Source organism: Phalacrocorax aristotelis, chromosome 7 (assembly GCF_949628215.1).
Source record: "Phalacrocorax aristotelis chromosome 7, bGulAri2.1, whole genome shotgun sequence".
Lineage (NCBI taxonomy): Eukaryota > Metazoa > Chordata > Aves > Suliformes > Phalacrocoracidae > Phalacrocorax > Phalacrocorax aristotelis.
The window spans coordinates 35,112,671-35,136,868 of NC_134282.1; the positions used below are offsets into that span (position 1 = coordinate 35,112,671).

The 24,198-nt window shown below is 39.3% G+C and overlaps 1 protein-coding gene and 1 long non-coding RNA gene across 2 annotated transcripts; one reads left to right on the forward strand and one right to left on the reverse strand.

Moving 5' to 3' along the window:
• Nucleotides 1-4,826: 4,826 nt before the first annotated feature.
• On the reverse strand, nucleotides 4,827-24,198 carry LOC142060200 (uncharacterized). The gene is made up of 3 exons (XR_012661653.1): nucleotides 23,140-24,198; nucleotides 17,766-17,934; nucleotides 4,827-4,957 (listed from the first exon to the last, which is right to left on the reverse strand). It is a non-coding gene; the product is annotated as an uncharacterized LOC142060200 (long non-coding RNA).
• Nucleotides 6,120-19,831, forward strand: LOC142060198 (neuronal acetylcholine receptor subunit beta-4). Its single transcript, XM_075099980.1, has 6 exons — nucleotides 6,120-6,354; nucleotides 10,780-10,925; nucleotides 12,697-12,741; nucleotides 12,866-12,975; nucleotides 16,017-16,989; nucleotides 19,023-19,831. The coding sequence occupies exons 1-6, from the start codon at nucleotides 6,300-6,302 to the stop codon at nucleotides 19,161-19,163; spliced, it is 1,470 nt and encodes a 489-aa protein (XP_074956081.1). The 5' UTR covers nucleotides 6,120-6,299; the 3' UTR covers nucleotides 19,164-19,831.

Genomic DNA, 24,198 nt, shown 5'->3' on the forward strand with positions numbered 1-24,198 from the left:
TCACAACTTTGCAATGACATGTGCTCTGCACCACAGCACTTCTGGGTTTTCCAGATGACCATGTATGTACCAGGAACTTACCTATTGCTATTAGCATCTTGCAGTATATAGAGGCATCTTGAGAAGCAAAATCATTTTACTGCCAAAAATACAGTGATCCGTCTAATACAACTCTGCTTGATACAAAATTTGCCAGCCTTATAGATAAACCTCACATCACAGTACAGTATGAGCATGATCTGCAGGTCTGGCCCTGCAACATTAAAACCCAGACACAGCTTGAAAATATAATGTGTGATTTATTCATAGCATCTACTTTTAGTAGACAGTAGAGCTTTTCTCAAGAGCTTACCAATTACTGCAGAAAACACAGTACTACAGTAAAACGACTACTGTAAACAGTATTACAACTTCAATCTGCATAGTTGAATGTGTATTTGCCTTAGCACATGCCGCTTACTCTTTATTGTCTTTACTCTTGGTATAGTTATGTTTTATGCCACATGAATGTACTAAGCTTTATAGTTTTTGGCATCCATAGTAAACGGTTGTTTACTGTAGAATTTCACTATAGGACATTCCAGATATTTCAGTAGAATGGTATAAATACCAAAAAAGCTGGAAATAAATCCTTACTAACTGACTCTCAGATTCAGTTTGATAAAGCAGAATAAAGTGACTAGGACTAAAAGGGGCAATTCGACTGAATCTAGAAAACATATTGTAAATACTAAAAACTTATACCTGGACCTTTACCACAGGATGTAACACACACTGCTGTTACACCAAAATTGGAAACCGGGCAACAATTACAGCGATTTGGCAGGCAAGGAAGCACAGGTTCTTAGTCAGAATAATGTGGCAAGGTAGATAAATGTAAGAAATAGAGCTTCCTACCCCTGGAATTTACATTTAGAGTTTTTACTTCAAAAAGTAAGAATACACAAAAATGCTTACACTGCATATAGGAACACACTGATATTGGTGAAGATGTGTTCTTAAATATGCACATATTTAGCCCCTTTTATTAATTTCATACAAAATGCAGGCATTGCAAGAATGGCTATGGCTTTATGTACAATGTTTTCAAAGAACAGATGACTTTTTGCCAGTCATATATTAGGCAGTCATCAGGTTGCTCTGCAACGAATCTCAAAGCATGTAAGAGGAAGTGAAAGAGACTGATAAAAATAAAAGCATCAGCTCCAAAATCTCATAACCACCTCCAGCTGCTGCTTCTGCAGTGCTTTGGAGAACTCTCTGGACTTGTTACACTTGTGTCCTTTGGAGGTTAAAGACAATGATGATGATCAGTGAGTGTTAGAGGCTTTAATATTACTGCCTTAAATATTCTACAAACATAACCCACCTGCTAGCTCAAAAAGCACATGGCGACAACTTTCAAAAATTAACCAGAAAAGGAAAGCATTACTTTTACAGAGTGACTTTGTCTGTCACCAGACATATTCCAGAGCAGAAAGGTGGCTTTTCGTTGATCTGTAATCATTCATGTTTTGACAATGGAAACGGGAATAGCACCCATTGCTACTGAATCACTTGTATGCATCGTTTCTGTTATTAGCATTGTCACAGCGCTATTAGTGGCAATTCTCTGGAACATTTTGTGGGTTTGGAGCCGATTCCAATGTGATGAGATATCAGGCACCAACATACAGTATCATCATTAGAAAGCGTAAAGGAGTGTAATTTATCTGTAATTTGGTAGCATCTACAGCTTTGTTTCCCACTATCATTTGCAAAAGTGTGATGGTATTATACCTTGCCTGAAGACAGTTTATTACAGATACCTGTACATATTGGTTAGAACCCATTTGGCAAGACACAGAGGTGCTGTAGGAAATTGACTTTATAGCATTATTACCCACACAGGCACGGGTCCATCAATGTAGAGTAAGCCTCTGGAGGAAAACTAGTTCTCCAGTATAAAGCATCTACTAATAAAAAAAAGCTTACTAAATTCCAAATCTTTAGATTCCAACAGGTCAAATATTCCATATATCCTTGCCCTTCCTATTGATTTCTACCAACAGGGGTTTTGTGTGAGGACCTAGCTAGGCTCATCCAGCTGACAGTTATCAGAACTACAGTGCCATGATTTTGTTTTGCCTTGCAGACTTTAAATTGGGGCACACTACAATGCTGTTAAATGACACTGCAGCAGTACAACTTAACCCAAAAATATTACCACCAGAATGGCTGAGGTATCACACATCTCTAATGGGACTGTAAGTGCATTTGTAAGTAAAAGAAATTTCAGAAGGTTAGCTCCAGCACAGCTGTTCTAATGAGCTCATTTGGACAGTGGCAAGTAGGAAAAACTGTGATTTTACCTGCAAGGGGCCACGTTGGATATTTGCAGAAGTTACTTATAAGAAGTTCCATTTTTCAACCAATCAGAGAGCTTTGCTGCTGATGAGATGAGCCAGATATCATTAAAGTTCACTCAGACATAAGGTGCTAGAAAAACAAAATTTACCATTAGTTGACATTTTCTGTATCAATTTCCAAGCAGAAAGTGACAGCTGTTCTGCTAGTGCATCAGTAAGTCAGTCCTATGTGTTCTGTAAGGCCAGTATTTAATAAGCTGATCTGAAGTCCCTTATCAATTCAGTTTAGCCATGAGCTCAGCCCTGAACTTAATTTCAGAGTCACAAATACTGGAAACTAATTGTGGCTTTCCACCTGGAAGCATTTATTTTTGCAGCAATCTCCCTAAACCTGTACCTGTCTCATTAAGGAGGCCAGCTGCACCCCAGATTGCTTCCACTTTGAAAGCTCCAGCATTTCTGACTAGTCTTTGCTAATGCAAGTGGCAGCTTGAAATCACCATGATAAATCCACAAAAGCGGACTGCCAGTTTTCCTGGGCACTTGGACATCTTGCATTCTTCACACATCTAAGAGCTCCAGTACCTTAAGGCATACGAAGCATTACAGTACCAGGACAAACCCCTAGCCAGTTCAGTGGATGGCTCTCTGTCATGCTATTCCCATGCTTGTACAGTGCATTAACATGCAAATCCAGAGTATCACATATGCTAATGTCTCCTAAAAAGACTTTTCATTTCAACTTAATGAACAAATGGAATCCTGCAGCATCACTGTGGGGAAAACAATTGCATAGCACAAGTGACCAAGGTAGCCCTCCAATGATCTGTCAGAAGGAACGACCACAAGTGAATGGCAAAGCAAGGAATATGGCCAAAGAGAAGAAAACCAGCTGTGGTAATTCTCCCTGTCCACCTCAGCTTCAGCAGCAAAAAACAGTGCCATGAGTGAATGATCTGTGACCCTTTGGGTCTGTCATGGCCCACTGCTTTGGTGAAGCAATCCCACACTGTTTTGTTATACCTTGATCTGCTACTCAACTCTTGAGCATCAAGCAGTGTAAGTGGTACAAGCACAGTGACTTTAGGGTCCATACATCTGTTATTCCTGTAACTGCTGCAAAAGCAGAGGCTGGGTTGGCAGATGGAAGATTTGCCTTTGAGGAAAAATAGGTCAGATATTAGAAAGTAAAAACAGAAAAAGATGTAGTCTTTCTTCCCCAGCAGACTGATACTTTGCTCAAACATACCCTTAGTAACTGAAGGCACAGCTCCTTGAGAGCAGCAATTCCTCATACATTATGAAAAACAACATCGCCCAGCAGGCTCAAAAGTGTTGCAAGGTCTCTGGCCATACAAGCCTCTGACAAGGTACAAACCAAGCACTCTGTAGTGAGATGCAAGAAGTGGATGGCTCAGCATAAATGCTTTGCTTGGGACACACCTCCTAGGCTGTGTGACTATTACAAGAGGGTAACTTCCTGTGGGAAGGCTCCATTTCTACATGCTGTTAATTAAATGCTGGAGGAAAGAAGAGAAATAGTGTTATGCAGTTAGTCTATGCGCATGTACTCACTAGGATTGCACTGGCTTTTTTCATCCAATGAAAAAAGGGATGAGCAGGGACATCTTCAAATAGATCAGGTCGCTCAGAGCCCCGTCCAACCTGACCTTGAATGTATCCAGGGATGGGGCATCTACCACCTTTCTGGGCAACCTGTTCCAGTGTTTCACCACCCTCATCGTAAAAAATTTCTTCCTTATATCTAGTCTGAATCTACCCTCTTTTAGTTTAAAACCATTACCCCTTTTCCTATGGCAACAGGCCCTATTAAAAAGCCTGTCCTCACCTTTCTTTTAAGTACTGAAAGACCACACTAAGGTCTCCCTGGTGAATTGGTGAACCCCAATGTAAATAAATTCCAGCTAACAGATGGCAAATAAGAGGAAGAGGAAGTGATGAAAGCACAAAATAAAATAACAGGCAAGAGCTAGCACCAGTGATCTCTGATACCAGGCTGGACCTAATCATTAAGATAAGCAACAAAACCAGCACGTTTATGTTGTTATGGCTAACTATAAGGTAACAGTGTGCTGTAAAATTTTTTTTAGTATATGGAAATAATAAACTATCAATTCCTACATAGTCCACAAACTTTTTATCATCTGAGATATTTGCATAGCATTGAGGTGCAATAAACTCACCTCTAAACAAAGTGATCACCTGTATGAATATAGAAGTTTAATAGTTATAAGAGATCAAAGTTTTCTATTTTTTAAAGTTAAAAACACTATAAAACCTGAGCGATTAAACTGAAGGTGTTATATTAAATGTATATTAAAGGAAATTGTTTGAGATTGCAGGTGAAGAAAGGTGAGAACACACAAGCCATCATTCTCATGTTAGAAGGCTGTGAGCTTTTTAAAGAACTACTGGGAATCCTCAGTAGAGGATACGGTATAGTTGACATACCTTGACTTTTCGGAGTAAGGGAAGGCAACAGCACAAGCCACTTCATCAAAGCTGACTTGTAACAGTTTGTTTTATCCAAGTAGAAGTCCATGCAGTTAGTGCTTTTCCATTTGCCTCACCGAATCCATCCTCCTACCCTAAAGAAATGAGCCAAAAATAATAAATAGACTGTTTAGAGGAGTTACATAGATTGTAGATAGTACAATTACCAAAAATTTTAGTAGAGTGTCTTTATGTATTGGACTACCTCTGACGGCAGCTCCTTTAAAGACAACAAAGTTATAACTTACTGGCCTATTTAGTAAAAAAAGAAGGTGGCTAAAATGTTTAGGGAGAAGGCAATGAGTTGTTCAACACTACACTGACAGCTTGCCTAAAAACAGCAGTGGGTGACCTTCTCCAAATAACCCCAGTCAGGTAGCAATTGTGCTAAATGCAGAAGACTTATGTTATGCTGGTAAATCAGGAATGCCTCCATCCCAGCCAATGGCATTAGACTGTTTGGAGATGAGACAAGAGCAGAACTGCATTGTGTGGCCAGCTGAAGAAGACAGGAACCTCAATATGGAGATAAAACAGTATTTAGATTAGCACCTTTTTTTTTTCTATCTAGGAACTTCAGCCTGTCCTACAGTGCTTGGAAAGGGCACGTAAGACCTTCTTTCCCCTTCCTTCTACACAAATCTTCCCATGGCAAGTCCCAAAACACATGATACTCTATCCCCTGCTGAACCCTTCAGCTGTAAAAGATCACTTCCATAGAATTTCTTTAATGCTCCTCTGGAGTGCCTTTATAGATATTGCTATTTCCCAATAGGCTGCTTTAGCTTTCTTTTAAAAAACCTGTCAAATGATAGTGACAACAAATTCTCTGCTTCTCTCCTACTGTTCCCAAAAAGCCTTTTGCAGTTCTAGTTTAGAGATATGGTATGTGTGGGCCTTGGAGTGGAAAAGGGTTGGCAGGAGACAATCAACTTTTTCTCTTGACACAGAAAATTACGCTCTCCTAGGGCTATAATTTATTGACATGTCTTTCACTAACAGGTCTTATGGCACAAAGTTATATCCAGCTCTTCCCACACAGCTATTTCCACCCATTGCACTTATTAACCAGAAAGCCTTCTAAATGTTATCTAGTAGCAAGAATTAAGCAGTTGCATTTTGCAGATCATGTTCCTTAGCTTGCTTTTTCATTTCCTCTTATTCAACTTTATCACATTATGTTCCCTCTTCTTATGTGTTTTTCCTCTTCACAAAGCTCTTTAAACAGCTGCAAAGGGGGAGGGACCATTCTGCTCTCGAAAACTCCACTTTGCAGAATGCTTCTGCCAGGTCCTACTGTCTGTCTCTTTCCGGGCATTTAATACCTCCAAGATTCAGGTTTGCTTTTACATCTCTTCCTTGTGCACCCCTGACAACAGAGCCTATTGCCAGCTGTCTTAATTGAAGAACAGTAATCCACCTCTTCTTGTTATTGCCATGAGGAATATGTACACCCTCCTTCTCTTTGTAGTGGGCTCCTTTTATTTTAACGGTAAGTGATCTTTTCTTTCAGATACAGTTTGCAGAACAGCGACAGCTTTCGGGGCTAGGAGGTAGGACTGTGATATAAGCTCTCAGACAATTTGTAACTATCACCTCAGTAGGTTGCAGACTTTAATAGGATGCATGAAATGGATTATTTTAGTGTTATTTCTGGCTTGTTCAGTATCAGCAAATCCACTACAATGGATATGGACAGACAATAAGTTGGACATAAAATGACAGAACAGTAGGAGATGACAATGATAATCGCAAATATCCCTTTAGATGCTCCGAGGATCATCTGTGATGGGAAAAGCAGATATTGTGCTGAGAGTGAAAAAATAAAACAATTAACCATGACATGAACCATAAATAAGACAGATCTCATCCCTCTACAGTTATTGGCTCAAGTTCATATATTTTCCAAAGTCCATACTTCCTGTTTGATTAGTATGTAAATAGTTTAAATTAAATTGAAATATGTAAATATATGCTAAAAAATCAAACATACATTAAGAACATTTTCTTTAGTCCACCAGGGTTTCTTGCATATCTTTTAGCCAACACGCATAGCCTGACAGCAGCATGAAATAGTGCATTTACCATGGGAGCTTCTTCCCATGTTGAGACTTCACTGAAGTGTTCAGAGTGAAACTGTCTGAAACTGAACTGAGACAAAAATCACATATTTCCCATAATTACCTATTCATCCCACAGTTGTTTGTTTCTTCAATTGCTGAAAGGCAACTTTAGAAAACATCTGCTTTGTAACAAATGATGAGTGAGGGCCTACTTTAGATTCTTAGATTACACACTTTTAAACCCATTAGTATTTCCTTTTTGTTTGCATTAATTGCAGTACAGAAATTGAAACAGTCTTTAAAATACAGTAAATTGACCACTACTTCCATTGGAACAATAAGCCTTCCAAATTAACGTGCGTTGTTCTAAGAGGTTATATAAATCTTTTTTCTCAAGACTATGCTGAGAAGTAACAACATCACGAAGTAATTTTAGAGAAGATAATGGGATTGTCTTATTTCTGCTTCTCACTTGCTCTTTATTAATTGCAAATGGGAATTTGGTGTGTCACCATTGTCCACATAAGTTATTTGTGAGAGAGGAAAGAAAAAAAAAAAGACAGCATATGCTACAACATGTTATTTCTAAACAAATGCTATTTCTACTTTTATTAAAATAACTGAAGTCAGAAAAATGGAGGAAACATGTCTTATGTTAAATTTTGCAATTTAGACAGTGATAACAGTGTATTTGCCTGTATTTGTGAACATTGCTCCTTATTCTGTCCTGTGGAAATCACTCCCACATATTTGTTATTACATTGAAAATAAACAACATAACACAGGATGACTAGTTATTTCATTTTATATATTTAAATTAGACCATGTAAAAGGGAAAGTTTGCATGGGGGAATTAATGAAGTCTGTGTTTTTGTTTCTTCTGCTGTGAAGCTGGAAGCTTCCTGATGCAATTTTTTTTTAATGGTCATACTCCCACAGAGGAAAAAAAAAACTTATTGCAGAATGTGTACTGCAAGTTATGTGGCAATTTGCTCTCCTTGTCATGGAGCAGATGTGTAGCGTGTTCAGTGAAGCTAAAACAATTTCCCCAGCTCAGGATTCACCCCAATGTGTTTTCTCTGCTGCTGCTTTCAGTATACAACAATACTCCATCCCCAAACTAGGACTGCTTCATCATTCTTGTTAAAATCATTTGCCTAAAAGCATCAGTCTACCCTCTGCAACATTTCTGGTGATTACTGCTATTTGGAAAAAAACAGTTTGCAAGGGAGATGGTGCACTTCCATTTCTTCCAACTCTGAGAGGAAAAAGGAGTTTCAAATGCATGGTTACCGACACCGTGAAATGTATACAAAGATTAACTTGAATGACTGGTAATTTTGTTCTCATTAGGTGCCATCTGGTTAATATGTAGATTGGTAATGGAAAATAGATTATAAAAATTATACAAAAATCACTGATTTTCACACGTTATTTACAGAGGTTGGCTTTAGCAACCTTTAAGGCAGTGCACTACTGACATCTAGGGGTATTTGACACAGGCATCTAAGTGAGATGAGAGAGTAGCCCCTTTGATCTTTATTTCTGATGATTAAGTTATTTAAAGGTTGGGATGGGATGGCGATTTTATAAATAATTATTCATTACAGGAACCCCTTCTCTAAGAACAGATAATTTCTTAAAGGGATTTATTATTTAACAAATAATTTTTTATAATTAAGTCATGGCCTGTCATTCATCTGCATAAAGTTTATTGACAGGGTCAGTACTTTGAAATCTAAGCTGTTCTCATCAGACATGCAGACCCCACAGTATGTTTTGATTTGCAGACCAGCCAACTACAATTACTGAAACCAGGTTTCAGAGAAGAAGATTATTACAAATTCAGAATTAGCTTTCTGCAAATATTCCACAGTTTGTACTCCTTACCTGCTGTTTAGCAAATACTTTATATGCTAGAATATTTACAGAAAAAGATGGCAAAGCAGTGAAATATATTTTACAATTCAAACAAGAATTCACTGTCTTTGCTAGCAGCATTCAGTGACCACTGTATAAAAGAAACCAAATGACTATTTATATTTGAATTATAGCCATCTGCTTATGTCACTTACATGTGCAACAGTGGGAATGTTTGTTAAAAAATAAAACAAAGCAAAAACAAAACAGCACAATAAAATAACTTTAACCAAGACTGTCTTTTTAGCTACCACAAGGCTCCTCACCAATCCTTATAAACACAAAATGATTCAGTCCTAGAGTATGGCCCCATTTTCTTCACAGTATCAAATTTAGCTCTACCTTGATTGCAATACACAAGAAAAAACAGAATCCAGAGGTTAGCATGGATCAGCATAGCTCTAGATTGATAAGCCTTTGATTAAGGAGGCTTACACTGAGAATAAATGTAATATTAAAATATCACATGATACTAGGGCTTTTATAATGACTTGCAGGGAGGGACAAAGCAAGTGTGAATCAAAAAATCAAACTGTCCCGACAAACACAGATGTATTCACCCAAATTTGTTTTCCCAAATGCCTTGGGAAGTATTTGAGAAGCCTATTCTGAACAACATTACAGTTAAGTATATGTGACAAAATTTGTGCTAACAATTCCACGGCATATGCTGCTCTTAAAAGAATTAAAACAAGCGTAGAGTTTATCTCAACCTTTCCCCAGAGCTTGAGTAAAAGCTGTTCAGATGTGAAAAATCTGTTCGATGATGTTTCCATTTATGTCTCTCCACTTTCTTACTGGATCAGAAGCAAGAAGGTCTTATAGAATTTTTTTTAATCTAAGTGGAATTCATAAGTACCAAGTTTCAAGAGAGACCTGTTCCCTGTAGGGACACTATCCTCATTTCTGCAATATCTAGGGTTGAGTTAGGTGCCCTTTCCTATGGAAGAATCGTTCTATCAATTGGATTAGAATCTGTTTACGCTAAGACCTGTATCCATCACTGTCAGCTGTGTAACACAACACGGAGTTACTCGACATACAGCGGAATCTCTCTGGGTCAGTTCTGTTGGCAGGATGTTACCAGGACCTTAGTCATCAGTATTATTATGTCGTCAATAGTGGTTTGAAAAGTCCACTAGAATGGCTTTAAAAAGCACATGCAAGAACATGGGAACAGATGCCATTACCTGTGGGGCTGTGCCGTAAGCTGTTCTGCTCCATGGAGAATGTTCAGGCTTTTTTGATAGTATCCTGCAGATACTATATTTTGCAGTCACTGAATTCCAGCTTTTGCCATCTAAGGTTTACAGTATTTGTGCTATTCCATAAATCAGATTTTGTTTCCACATAAAATAAGTATGTGTTTCCACATACTGCCTTAGCTTTTCAAATAAAATCATTCTGAAACAGAAACATCACTAGCTACCAAAGAGCTCCCAGTCATTAAAAAACCCTTATAACTCCTGCAGGCTCATTCCCTGGTTTTCCCTACACAGATCAGAGTCTTTCAACTTTTATGTATGCCTGCAACTCTGTCTCCTACAACACTAAAGAGAAAAGTCAGTCGGACTCCCGGCATTTGGATGATTGAAACATTCTTCCTCTTTATTAAGAGCATGGTTTGCTCCCTGTTCTATTTCTGAATGTACTCCCAAAAGTATCTATCAATTTGAGCTATACATTTAACTGTGAATAAAACCCAAAGGGTTTTGATTTATCTGCTTTGATCTATGCTCTGTGAAAGACAGTCAACTTCAGCAGAACAGATATTGGTGCAAGCACCATAACTCTGTTCACTCAAGCCTACAGTCTTTAGAAAATCAAAAGCCCTCATTATTTCATGAGGACAATCTGAAGCACAGAAATTCTGTGATCCCTACATCATATCATTCGGTCTCCCTTCTATAGTCCTGTTACGTGATGTTTTACAGGAAGCACCGCAGCAGATGCTGAAGAAAAGCTAATGAACCACCTACTTAGTCCTGACAGGTACAATAAGTTAATTCGACCAGCTGTCAACTCATCCCAGTTGGTATCTATAGAACTGCAGGTTTCCCTGGCACAGCTCATCAGCGTGGTAAGTTCAAACTAGGCTATACCTTTTAATTCATTACTACCTGCACAGCACTCTAAGTAAAAGTCGTATTGGTACTCCTATGTCCCTGATATTTTCTAGTTTACATAACACTTTGAAGGCAGGGCCCATACATGTGATTTACTGGTTTTGTACTTCAGAATGCATCTACAACAGGGAGATCAACCTATGCCTAAGCAATAGAGGACAGTGACCAGATATTAATCCAATAAAATTCCATTCATCAAAATATCAAAATCATTCCACTGATTTCAGTACAGCTACAGTAAGTTACACCAGGTCAGGATCTATCCTGGACTGTGTACACAATGCTAAACCATCTTCTGCTGCTTACATCAAAGAGATGTGGTTGAATGGCCTGAAAACAAGCTACAAAGCCAGCTCAAAATCTCACAGCATGTCAGGCATATCAGCAAAGAATAGTTAAATGTTGTGAAGACACATTAGTTCTGGATGGAATAGCTTAACATGGTTAAAACAATCCTCATGTAAGCAACTCCTCATATTCAATATTCAAAATTACTTAAAAAGGTCTGAAAGACCACTCACAAGGTTAGCATGTGTTTAACAGATCCTTCCAAGGCACAAATACACACCTCAATGCCAAGATTGGTTTAGCATTAACTGCAGTAGGAACAAGATCCAGCACGTAAGTGGGAAAAATCTCTTGAATCAGGGCTTTCAACTCCGCTGCTCTCTCCCTGGATGAAAAAGAGGATATAGATGACTGCCTCCCTGCCACAATTTGTCTACGGGCCAGTGACTGGACTGCTGCAAACTTTAAGAGACCTATATAATTTATATTCTGGAATTCCAGAGTAAAAAAGAGAGACACTGAGGGAACATAAGGGAAACTGTACAAACACATGAGCTTTCATACACGTGTGCAGGCAGATGGCTTGGGAACAAGTGCTCCCTCTCCCCTGGAGAATTCTACTTGGACACAGACATGCCTCCTCACAGACTGCACTGCTACCACTAGCACAGTGTCCTCCCAGATTGCAGATTCTGGCCATAAAAAATGAGGTGTCTTACCCCCACAGGCCTCAGTGATCAACAACCTGAACAGAACAGATGATGGGCAAGGATCAAGAATAGCACAGCTCAGTCCCTTTCACTCTATATCCTCACTCCACAAGCAAAAAGAGAATTAAGCATCTTATAGGTGCTAACAACCTCAAGCATCTTCAAGATCAGAGAATTAACTTGTTTTCCTGCAGAAATCTTCCTGACTCTTTGACTCCTACCTTGTCCATTCAGTAGAGCCCCAATCACACAGATCTGCTGCAGCAAGGATTCTCTTCTGGACTGCTCTCCAGATAGAGAGCAGTTCAGTGAAGCAGAGCCTCCCCTGGAGAGCTTACATGGCAAACCTTACATAAACCTAACACAAGTTAATCTAGGCCTTCCTGGTGGTCAAATGTGCCTTCTGTTTCAAATCAAATCCAAATGGGCAGGGGTGGCAAGGAATCAGCTCGGCAGGGTGGTGGTAATTGTTCCCAAATAACCACACTCACTCCAGTCACAGCTGCCCTTGCTAAAAGCCACTTGGAGCTTTACACTTGTGGGGTTACTGTTAGTATGTGCACAAGACTGACCATCTTACCAGAAGAGAAATGCCTGTTTTGAAATACGCTAGATGAAATTGTGCTGCACAGTTGGAAATATCCTCAAAAGCTCACTAAATAAATCTTATTACTGCAATAAAGTGAAACATTTTAGAGGGTAACTTTCCTCTCTCTTTTCCCTGCAGAATGAACGGGAGCAGATCATGACTACAAATGTCTGGCTGAACCAGGTAACCAAACGCACTGAGGCATGCTCTTACAAACCACAAATGCAACTGCTTTCACTCCATCAGTGATTGTTTTGTTAGTGCTAGTCTGGATACTCCCATCACTACTGTACAATTCTTCTCTTAGGAGTGGATTGATTATCGTTTGGCTTGGAAGCCCTCTGACTATGAAGGAATAAATAAGCTAAGAATACCTGCAAAACGCATCTGGTTGCCAGACATTGTACTTTACAATAAGTAAGTAAAACTTCTGTAGTTTATGCAGACAATGAACAAAATTTTAACCATGTATCAAGAAACAAGTGTCAGAAACTAATAAAACTCTAAAACTGAAATTTGTAACTTTTAGCCAGTACCAAGTATATCGGACTGGAGTATGGGCCTCAGAGATAATTTTAGTAAAATCAGGGCTCTGGTTAAAGAAATTCCAGCAGATCTAGAGCATGTCTGCAGCGTCAGCTAGTACAACACCAGAGGATCTGTGACAAGGCTCACACTTGAGACACAGATCTATATTGAGCTAGACTATATGGAAAGCATGAATTGTAAGCACAAGTGCAGCCATACACTGCTCAGGTTTGCAGGAAGACACATGGAATGCTATCAGCCATCTTAGGTTCAGAGCTACACTTTTGTCTCCTACTTCTTCTTCCTGCCCTGCTTCCACCACAGACTCTAGGACATAAATCTGTAATTATGAAGATCTCATGTACCGGAACTCCATGAGTTAATATTCATTTATGAAAACAAATTATATTCCACTTTCATACACCATTAAAAAAAATCAATTATAAGAATACATAATAAATCTGTCAACAGTTGACCCTGGTGCTTTACAGTACTGAGAAAATAAAAGCTTGGTGCTAGGTGATACTTCAGTTCTTTCAAACAGCTAACTGTCACTTTTGTTTTGGGAGTGGCGTTTTTTTGTTTTGTTTTGCAGTCTCTAGCAAAGCCTTGAAGTGGATGGTATCAAGTCTTTGGGGAAAAAAATAATCAAAACTTATAATATACATTCATAGTACTTTGAAAACCAATGCATTCAGGAACATATGACGGTTTATGAACATATACAGATGGGAAACCTAGGAAGTTTATATATAACTGAGTTAAGTCCCTTGAATCCTACTACTGGAAATCAGATTTAAGAAATACTTAAAACTATTGTATTAGTCACATAATAATTCAGCCAGTGGATTAGGATGTACTCTGCCTGGTCAAATCTTGTTCTGATAAATTGTGCCCCCACCCTCTGCTTCTTTCTTCCTTACTCCCCAAATGATACCATTTAATGGATTGTAAGAATGGAAAGAAACAGTTTTACAAGGCTTCTTAAATGTACAGGAACAAGCTTTTAGCCTCACCATACCGGATTCTTAAATTAGTACAAAGCTTCAAATTAAAATTTGTGATAAAGGACAACCCCCTGTAACTTTCTGCTGCTGAAGGTGTGTTTCATGAAGGTGCTAAGGAAAACACAAAGAGCATCCCCGTGCCCCACAGCTTTGTCCATATGTAGACTGTGCACAGGACTGCAGAGGGCACTGAGACAGCGCCAGCAGCCCAACCTCTGCCCCACAGCTAAGCCAGGGGCAGCCAGCAGAATAACCTACATAGTCTCAGCCCAGGAGTCTACCCAGTAGGTTGTATAGCACGACAGTAAATCTAACTCAGGGAAATATAGACATGTGAGAAATAGGATAAAATTTCTTTACTAAAAAATAGCAATTTTTTTGGCAATGAACTAATGACCCTTGTATGTTGTAGCCACTCACTTCTGCATCTGGTTGTTTCCCTGCCTGCATGAATTAGCTACAAGGATCTCAGCTCAGTGCCAAGCACCAGGCTTTACAAAAAGAAGCCTTTCCAGAGCCAAACATAACTGCTCTGGAGAGCGCTACACATATGCCAAGCCTCGGATACTTGTAGTGCTTCCCTGCTTAGAAAAAAAATCAACCTTAGCACTGAAATAGCTCTATTCTCCCCAGTGTCTTGTCAGCAAACAAGTGATTCATTAGACTTTTTATTAACTCTTAAGGAGCACATTTCCAATCAAATAAAAGAGTTCTACTTAACTATAGTCAGTTGAACTTCATTCATTTACACTTGCAGTGAGTTTGGTCTTATATTTTTGCAGATAACATACTGTCTTTAGGTTATGTGCATTTCTTTACATAGACACTTGTTCACCAAAAGGAAGACATGTGGGATGTATCTAGTCCAGACTCTTCTTTGCAGTTAAACAAAATGGCTAACCCAGTTTTTAATGAGCAGTTGATCGCCATAGGAACAAACCTTTGAATTCCCTCATCTGCCAGGAAAACCACTCACTAATAGCTGTTCCTTCATACTGTTACACTTTCCTTTGGTAGCCCGATTGCCTGAGTTTGAAAGGTGTTACAAAGCACACTCGAGACCATGCAGTGAATACACTCAGAAATGCTAAATTTCAATAATATTTATCAGCAATTGACCATGTCACATTTCTACCTCAGGATACTTCATAGGTTACACAGCCCTAAGTTGTTTGCCCAGAAACATTGGACAGGAGAAGATATTGACTACTGACTGATAACGATCTTCTCCCTGAATTAAAGGGCCCATGATAACACAGACGATTGTCCTGGTAGAAGTCTGGAGGAGATACAAAGCCAAGATTATTTGTGGGCACTAAGAACACTGTGGCTTGTCTGTTCTGATTTTGTAATAAGTAAACATTAACTGTAGTGACACAATAAATTATAAACCTTGTAATTACATTTCCTCTTCCTAAACTCTCCCTGCATCTCTAATTAATGCTGCTCATTCTTATTTCCTCATCCAAGTCATTCAGGAGTGTTGCTGTGTGCTCTTATCAGTGGCTGTGTTCCTGATCAAAGGTACCTCCATTTTCACGCTGGATGATCTCATTTTTACTCAGCCTTCAGAGATGTAATAAGCCTTAATTACTTTGACAAACATTTGCAAAATACTTTGAGTTCTTTGAATGAAACAGAGAGGCATATTTATTATTTAATAATAATTTTGTAAAATAATTTTTGCAAGTATTGGACCAAATATAAATTCTCTGATTGGGAGAAATGCATACATTAATCTCCCTATGAATTTATACCTCCCTACAAGACAGATTTCAAAATAAAAATACTACTAAATTTTGATTCTTGAAACAACTGAGGTCCACATGACCAAGAACAACAGAGCTCTTCTGTTCTGAAGTACGTTTTTCCTCTTAATGTGTTATTATCTTCTTTCCTTTTTCTTTCCTCTTGTTTCATTAGTGCGGATGGCACATATGAAGTTTCACTATACACAAATGCAATTGTCAAGAACAATGGAAGCATTCGCTGGTTGCCACCAGCCATTTACAAGAGTGCCTGCAAGATTGAAGTAAAGCATTTCCCATTTGATCAGCAAAACTGCACATTAAAGTTCCGGTCTTGGACATATGACCATACAGAAATTGATATGGTGCTTAAAACTTCCATGGCAAGCATGGATGACTTTACGCCAAGTGGAGAGTGGGACATTGTAGCACTCCCAGGAAGAAGGACTGTTAATCCTTTGGATCCCAGTTATGTCGATGTGACATATGATTTCATTATTAAAAGGAAACCTCTCTTTTATACCATCAATCTTATCATTCCCTGTGTGCTAATTACATCCTTAGCCATCCTGGTGTTCTACTTGCCTTCAGACTGTGGTGAAAAAATGACCTTATGCATATCTGTGTTGCTTGCCTTGACTGTGTTCTTGCTGCTGATCTCCAAAATTGTCCCTCCAACATCTCTAGATGTTCCACTGATTGGGAAGTATCTCATGTTTACAATGGTACTAGTGACCTTCTCAATAGTTACCAGTGTGTGTGTACTCAATGTCCACCACAGATCTCCAAGTACTCATAGTATGCCCCCTTGGGTAAAGCTGGTTTTCCTTGAAAGACTCCCAGCCTATCTATTCATGAAGCGTCCAGAAAATAACTCTCCACGGCAAAAGCTGTGCAACTGCAAAAAGACAAAAGCAGAGAATCCTTGTATGGACCCTGCCAACTTCTACAAGAACTCTACCTATTTTTTGAATACAGCCTCTGCCAAAAAATACGATATGAAAATCACTGAGACTCTTGACAATGTCAGCAGTCATCGAGATTTTAGGTTAAGAACAGGCATGAAATATTCTCCTGAAGTCCAAGAAGCAATTGATGGAGTTAGTTTCATAGCAGAGCACATGAAAAGTGATGACAACGACCAGAGCGTAAGTAAAAATGAGAAATCACCCCAGTCTTTCCAACCTTCATCTCCTGTCCTCCTCTGTAACACCTGGTTCTTCAGAAAGCATATTTGAACTCCGTAGCTATTCTAAACTTTTTAGAGAGATTCTAGCTATAGTTTATAAGAGGAAATAATTTTTGCCATTAAAAGAATATACCAAATAGCAATTCAGTAAACACTGATACTCTCCTGATACATAGCTAATTCCACAAAGATAAAATGTTGATTGCCCAGTAAGTCATGAAAAACCTTTGAAAAAGATGTGTTGCCACATTCATAGTGTTTGGCAGGGGAAAAAAATAATATTCAGTTTCAGGTCAGGAAAATAATATTTTTCTCCATTGTATTCAATAAGACTGCGACTCAACCCATGGCCAGGCCATGTTAACCAAAAACAATCTGCCTGCAGCTCAAGCATTTATTTACCTAACTGGGTGTAGAAGGAGGATTTAGTAAAATTGGTAAAATACCTTTGTAAACACCCGCTCTGGGCTAAGATATCTCTCCATATATGGCAAACACAATGGGTAGGATCAAAATCCTAATGCCAGCAGAGCTGACGCTTCTTTCATTTGAGTTAAATCAGGCTTGTTATTGGCTAAGAGAAGTAGTTTATCCACTTGCCCTACTCATGCGCTATCAGCTAGCACACTAAAGCTGATATAAAAACACTGTGCATAATGCTTAGAAAAACTCAGATGGTTCAGAGCTTTGTTTAGACAAGCACCCATGGTTAGGAAAAATCATCCTTGTACCTACCAGTGTCCTCTCTCTGACCCAGATACCATTCAGACTCCAGGTTCTCTATTCCTGTTGTGCTCTCCCTTCCTCAGCCAAGCAGATTAAATAAAGTCTGGTTTCTGATCTTGCAGAATTCCCTTGAGGAGCACGCCGCTGAGTAGTTCATGTTTTCTATTAGCGGAAATTACTGTCAATATAAATAAAGAAGATCAGCTATTAAGGTTAGACATGAGCTTGTAAACACTGAAACTGACTGAACAGAAGCAGGCTTCACAGAACAGAAAATAAGGTTTCTAATAGCTCTGAAATTCTTGCAAGAAGGTGTTGCATACTAAAAGGACCTACAAAGTCTCCACTTGATATTAAGAACAATTTTCAAGGGTATTTTATACAATAAAAATTAACTAAAAGCTTTTTACACAGGGTCCTCTGATATTACATACCACTTTTCTAGATTTATAATTTTAATCTCCACTTTATTCCTTCATTATCATGGTCTGATAAAAACTGTTCACGTACATTTACTATAGTCTGATTTCAGAAGCTCACAATTCCCATTAGCAGCTGTGGAAGTTAGAATTGTGCACTGAAGGAAAAATATATAATGTTCTAATATAAGACATTAGATAATTGACAAGCATGGTAAAGTCATTGAGGTGAGGATGTCCCATGTGTAACTAGAATCAATGAGAATGAAAAAGACAGTCATTCCTGAGATGCAAATAAAGATTGATATATTCCCCCTTTACAATAATAGCCTGATAGTCACTTCAGTTTGAGAACAGATTCTAAGGCCATGACTTTCACAAACAACATATGCAAGGCAAAAAGAGATTTTAATAACAGCAACAGTATTAATATGCATTAAAACCCTTGATTAAGATGACTGCTGATAAGAAAAGAAGCTAACTTTGTTTAACAGCAGTAAATACCATCTATTTTTGTCCACTGAGATTAACAGTATCTGCAAACTAAAATTAAAGAAAAAAAATCCTTAATTGGATTATACTGTGGTTCCTTCCGGACTGGTTTCAACCAGGTGGCCATGCTCAGTATTTGATACATCCAAGACAGCTAAAAAATAGTTATAGTATTTTTCTCCACTGCCCAGAACGATTGTAGGAAAAAAATCCCTTCCTAAGCCTAAAGCCAGTTTATTCCCTGAACCTTGAAATTTGTTTCCTTTTATTTTAATAAGAAAACTTGGCATTAGCAAGAGGAAGAGAGAAAGAATATGACAAACTGCTAATATCTTTAATTGGCTTTTTCTTCCAGGTCATTGAAGATTGGAAGTATGTTGCCATGGTAGTGGACAGGCTGTTTCTCTGGATATTCGTCCTTGTTTGTGTCCTGGGGACTGTCGGACTCTTTCTGCAGCCACTTTTTCAAAACCACACTGCCACCATGAACCCTTAGTTGTCATTTAAAATTGTCAATACTTACATAGATGTTGGATCTCATTCTGCTCTCTGATCTCCTCTGTTAAATCCACAGAGATGCCAACTGAGTTGCTCTTACAACAGATTTAAAGTAGGGAAATGGAAAGTAGAACTTGACTTGTGATAGGGAAAACAAACCAAACCAAACGGAAAACTATTATCTTTTCCAATGAATTCAGTAATTCTGGTGATATCTTGGCCCTTTTTTCTATTATTTGTCTGAACATTACAGAGAAAGGCTATTACTGTACAATATGTCATCCTGGTTCACAAGGATTATTTTTAAAATAATATTTTACATACATTGCCTCAGGAAGGACTTTTTTTTCCTTAGAATACTGCAATTTCCCTATTACAGAGAAGGTATTGCTACAGCATTTATTTCTTTCAAATGCATCAAAACTATTTCTGTCTGATTTATAAAGAGCTTTACAGGTGGAATCACTGTTTATCTGTTTGAGTATGATATTTAAAACTGAACTGAGAAACAGAGGCATACTTCTGAGGTAACCACTAATAGGTTTCTCACCTTGCCATCTCTGATAGCTGACCGATCAACAGAGGCCAAATTAATATATGATAAACAAACATTTATATACTCTGTTTGATGATTAAATATAAATAAAATGTAAATTTTTCCTTTATATATATTTAGTCCTGAAATGTTCCTTCAACTTTAACAGCTCATGTAACTGCAGTTCATACACCCTTTCATGAATCTAAGGCTAAGAGCAGAGGAAAGCTTCTAGAGAAGACAACTGTGAAAGGCAGCTAGGAAGAGAAGACACCTGAGGACAAACAGACCTGCATGTTTTGCTGGGGAGATTTTAATGCGGATTTAAGTATAATCCTCAAAAAAATTAGTTAGGAAAGCACATAATGCATGTACAGTCTTAAAGTCTTTGGCAAAGGGCAGATCAAGGCCTTAGACTCCCATCACAGGACAATCCCACCACACTTTGTTCCAGGTAGCTCATAACCTGCAAAGAGAGAAGTGGGCTCCTGGCATTTTTCAAACTAAGCTAATCTCAGCTCTTCCTCGGGGTGTTGTCAGAACACATAATAATTTTACCAGCATTGATAGGTACAACTAATGACTGGTGCACAAACTGTGAAAATCCACTACTACGTGTGAAGGGGATTTGAGGCTTACCTGTCCCAGGGGAGGATTAGCTGACACCTAAACCTGTGTTCTTCAGCAAGCCACAGATGAAGACAGCTCTGGCTCTCTTTGCCCTCATCAAAACTGAACTACATCTCTACCTAGATTACCATTCCCAGGCAGCTACAGATGACTGCATAGATTTAGACATGCCAGAACAGCTACACCAACACCTTTCCAATTGATCAGAGCAACTCCAGGATCTTTGCTGATTCCTGTGTTCACTCCCTCTCTGTCCGTGCACTGACCTCCCCAGCACTGTGGCCACTAGCACCTACCCCTGCACACTGGAAGGGCCTGGGGGCCTGAGCAGTGCAGCACGGCCTGGTGTGTGGCAGCCAAGGAAAGATACAGTGAAAAAAGTATCAGAAGTGGGGTGGGTGAGGCTATGTGAGCAGCAGCAGTATCTCCCTTAGGTTGCATGATAGAAGAAGGAATGGTTGTCACTCTGTCATCCTCCCTTCCATCCCCCTTCCTCTATGCACTGTAACTGTGTCCATCACTGTAGACAGGGCTAGAAGGTGAAGGATGACTGTGGGACAGCCCTATTAATGCAGGTGTGCCCCCTCCCAGAGGGCAGCAATGCTCTGGTCATCTCCCCAAACATTAACCATTCTGGACACTTCCCATGGTGACTGGTGGGCAGTGTAAAATTTAAATGGGCCAAACCTGCTTTCCCCACCTCAAATGCTGTCTTTCTCCTTCTCAAACCTAGAAAGCAGAGCTATTTCTCTGGAGGCAACTGAAACTACCCACTGTGAGATGAGATGGAGCACAGGCAGCCCCTCAGGAGCAGAGGGGTGCCTTCACCCATGCAGGGAGATGCTCCCCTATGCTACATTATATGCCAGGAGCTGCCATGGCACCGAACATTACAAGCACACATGCACACACTGCCCCAGCTGCTAAACAGCTTTTTCTGCTTACAGAGAAGCCAGAAGGAAGCCAGAGCAGCTGCCAGTATGGCACAGACAGTGTAAAGGTGAAGACCCTTTAAATCCCACAACAACCCAGAACAGTGAGTCTGAGAGGCAGCACAGACTTAAATGCTCTTGTGAGCTACTACACACTCCTGCAGGGCAGAAGGGAAAGGGACTCACCCAGCCAAGCAACCAAGGATACAGCCGCGAACCCTGCAGTCCACCTGACTGACGCTGGACCTGTGCAGAACAGAGCTCCCTCTCTCTGCTCTTTTCACCCAGCACCAACAGCACTTTTGGCTCTGTCCTGCTCTCATCCTCCTACCAATCATTACTCCCCTCCCTGGTCCCTTCTTATCCTACCCTAAAGGTCCCTTCCAACCCAAACCATTCTATGATTCTGATTCTACCCCTTGGTGCTTGAATGCAACTGAAATGAGGCCTCCAGTACTCCCATCTCATAGTTGGCCTTATATTTATGAGTAGTAATGACTGAAAACACTTGGCTCCCTAACTGCAGCCTTCAGGTGAATTATCCCCAGCACAGACAAAAGTTTTAGAAAGGTTTTGGCAGCTCAGCAGCAGCTAACACAGAGCACAGGCAGATGGAGGCCTCAGAGTTGACAAACCCAGAAAAAGCTTTCAAAAGGCACTTCCCTGGCCCCAGGGAAGTTCTGCCCCTATGCAGAACTAGAGCTCATCACCCAGGAAATGGTGGGCTCTGGTGCTTTCTATACACTGTGGCCACCTTATTCCTTTTTTAATTGCGAGTGAAGCAATATACTCTTCCCTAGTTATGTTCTTGGAAACCACCACTGTATTTTTTTAAAGCTTCCAAAAATAACTCAATCCATAGCAAACTTCAGAATGGAAAATTTCACCCAATTTCCTAAAATTTTGAAAAATCTGACCTCATAAAACTGTGGTTTCAAAATGGGAAATGCCAATTTTGCCTAACCCTCAGCAGCTCCACCTATGTAATACATAGAAATGTTCCCAGTTTAACTTGTCAGAGAATTGTAGGGTTTTCAGCTGTGATTTTTTGGCAAAATTTCAAAAATAAAAGATTTATGGAGAAGAAAAAACATTAAAAATATCTTGTTGCAGGCTAATATGAATATGATAAGGTCCCCATTCATCAAACAAAATAAACTTCAGCATTTCTATTTTTCTGGGGCTTTACAGTAATGCTTTTCATTAAAAAAAAAAAAAGTGGTCATCCAAAATATATTTTTCACTAAAACTTTTTCAATGGCAGTGTGCAACCAGCCTTTGCTTCCCTCTTCCCTGCTAGTAAGGAAAAGCCTCTATTGGCTCCATCCCCATCCCCTACCATTACCAAACTCTTTAAGCCCAACCAAACATGTCTTCCAGCAGAACACGTAGAAGTGCCAACACCATCACATAAGTACCATCTCACTCCAGGTGAGTTTATCTGGCACTGTTTCTGCACCCCTGCAGCCACAGCAAACTAGAAAGACCAGCTTTTTATAGAGGGAGCATCAATACCCCAGACAAAGGTGAGAAAATGTTCTTTTCCTCATCAACTGAGTTGATTAAGATTTGATCTTAACAAGTCTTAACAAAGCAAAACAACTCCAAAAGTGGTGGCATGTTTATTAAAAAGCAAAGGCCTCATAGTTTGTTACTGCAGATCTTGGGTACATCACTTCCCTCTACCCATACAAACTGTTCTATGCAGTTCCGCAATGCAGTCATGGAGACGTGTTCTTATCACATCACTCTCCCTAGCCATAAAAATAATCCTACCACAAACCCAAGCTGATTTCACCAGGAGCTCCAGCATGCGATGTTAGAAACAAAATATCTGTGTAATTTCACTAAAAATTTCAGTAACTAGGCTAAAATACCTGTATCTCTTGTTGCAATAGCTCTTTGCTGCCTTTACAGATCAGATGTTTCCAAATTATTCAGGCTTAAGCACTGACTTTTGGGGAACACAGGTTATGATCTTAGCTCATATCTAGTTGGGACTAAAAAGAAACAAAAATCTCAGTTATAATCCTGCTAATACATAGAAACTAACAAGGTAGAAAGGGAAAACATCTAGTCTCAATGCCCTGGAAATGCGCAAAAAAAAAAAAAAAAAGTATCTACAAAGGGTTAAGCTAAAAGACCAAGCAGCCGAGTATTCTGGAAAAAAGAAATAAAATCAAATGGACAGTCAAGCCTATTTCCTCCAAGCTAATAGAATTACAGAAATTATCATAAGAGCATCTGTCTGGGGATGGAATGCATAATGCTGTGAGTGACAGGGCAAATGGGATAAACAAGCTCCATGCCAAGAGCAGCTGAACTCAGTCTGGTGCTCTTTTTCCAGGTGTTACCTCTCAATGCTCCCCATTCTCCTCCATCTTCTTTCTGAACAATAAGGTTTTGTGGGATCAAGCTGGGATCCTATACTCTTATTCTCCTTCCCAAATTTCACCTTTCTAATCCATGAAAGAAGGAACAGTCCAAAGACAGTTATTCTCAAGAGCTTTGGTCAAGTTTGGTCTCCAGCTCAAATCCCTGGCTCTTGCCAGATCCTGGTTGCAATGTATATCACTCTGGGCTTAGATCTTGGCAACAGTTGTACACACCTATAATTACTCCTGGAAGCAGCACATCATTTTTATACAGTCAAGTACCTAGCACATGCATTTGCACGATGAGGCACAGGCAGGAAAAAAATCTCAACATTAACAGCATGATTGGAAATTCAGAACCCATGATCTCAGTTCACTGCTAAATCAGGCATCCCTAATGTCAATATCCATTTCGGCACAGTTCAGTAATAAGATTTTTATTAATTAAACTTCTCCTGGTAGCTTAGCATGAGCTTCTGATAGAGAAGGAATCTGTATAGCAGTTAACTCGAAAAATCTTTAGCATTGTCAGATTACTGCGTTCATTTATGCACTAGTTTA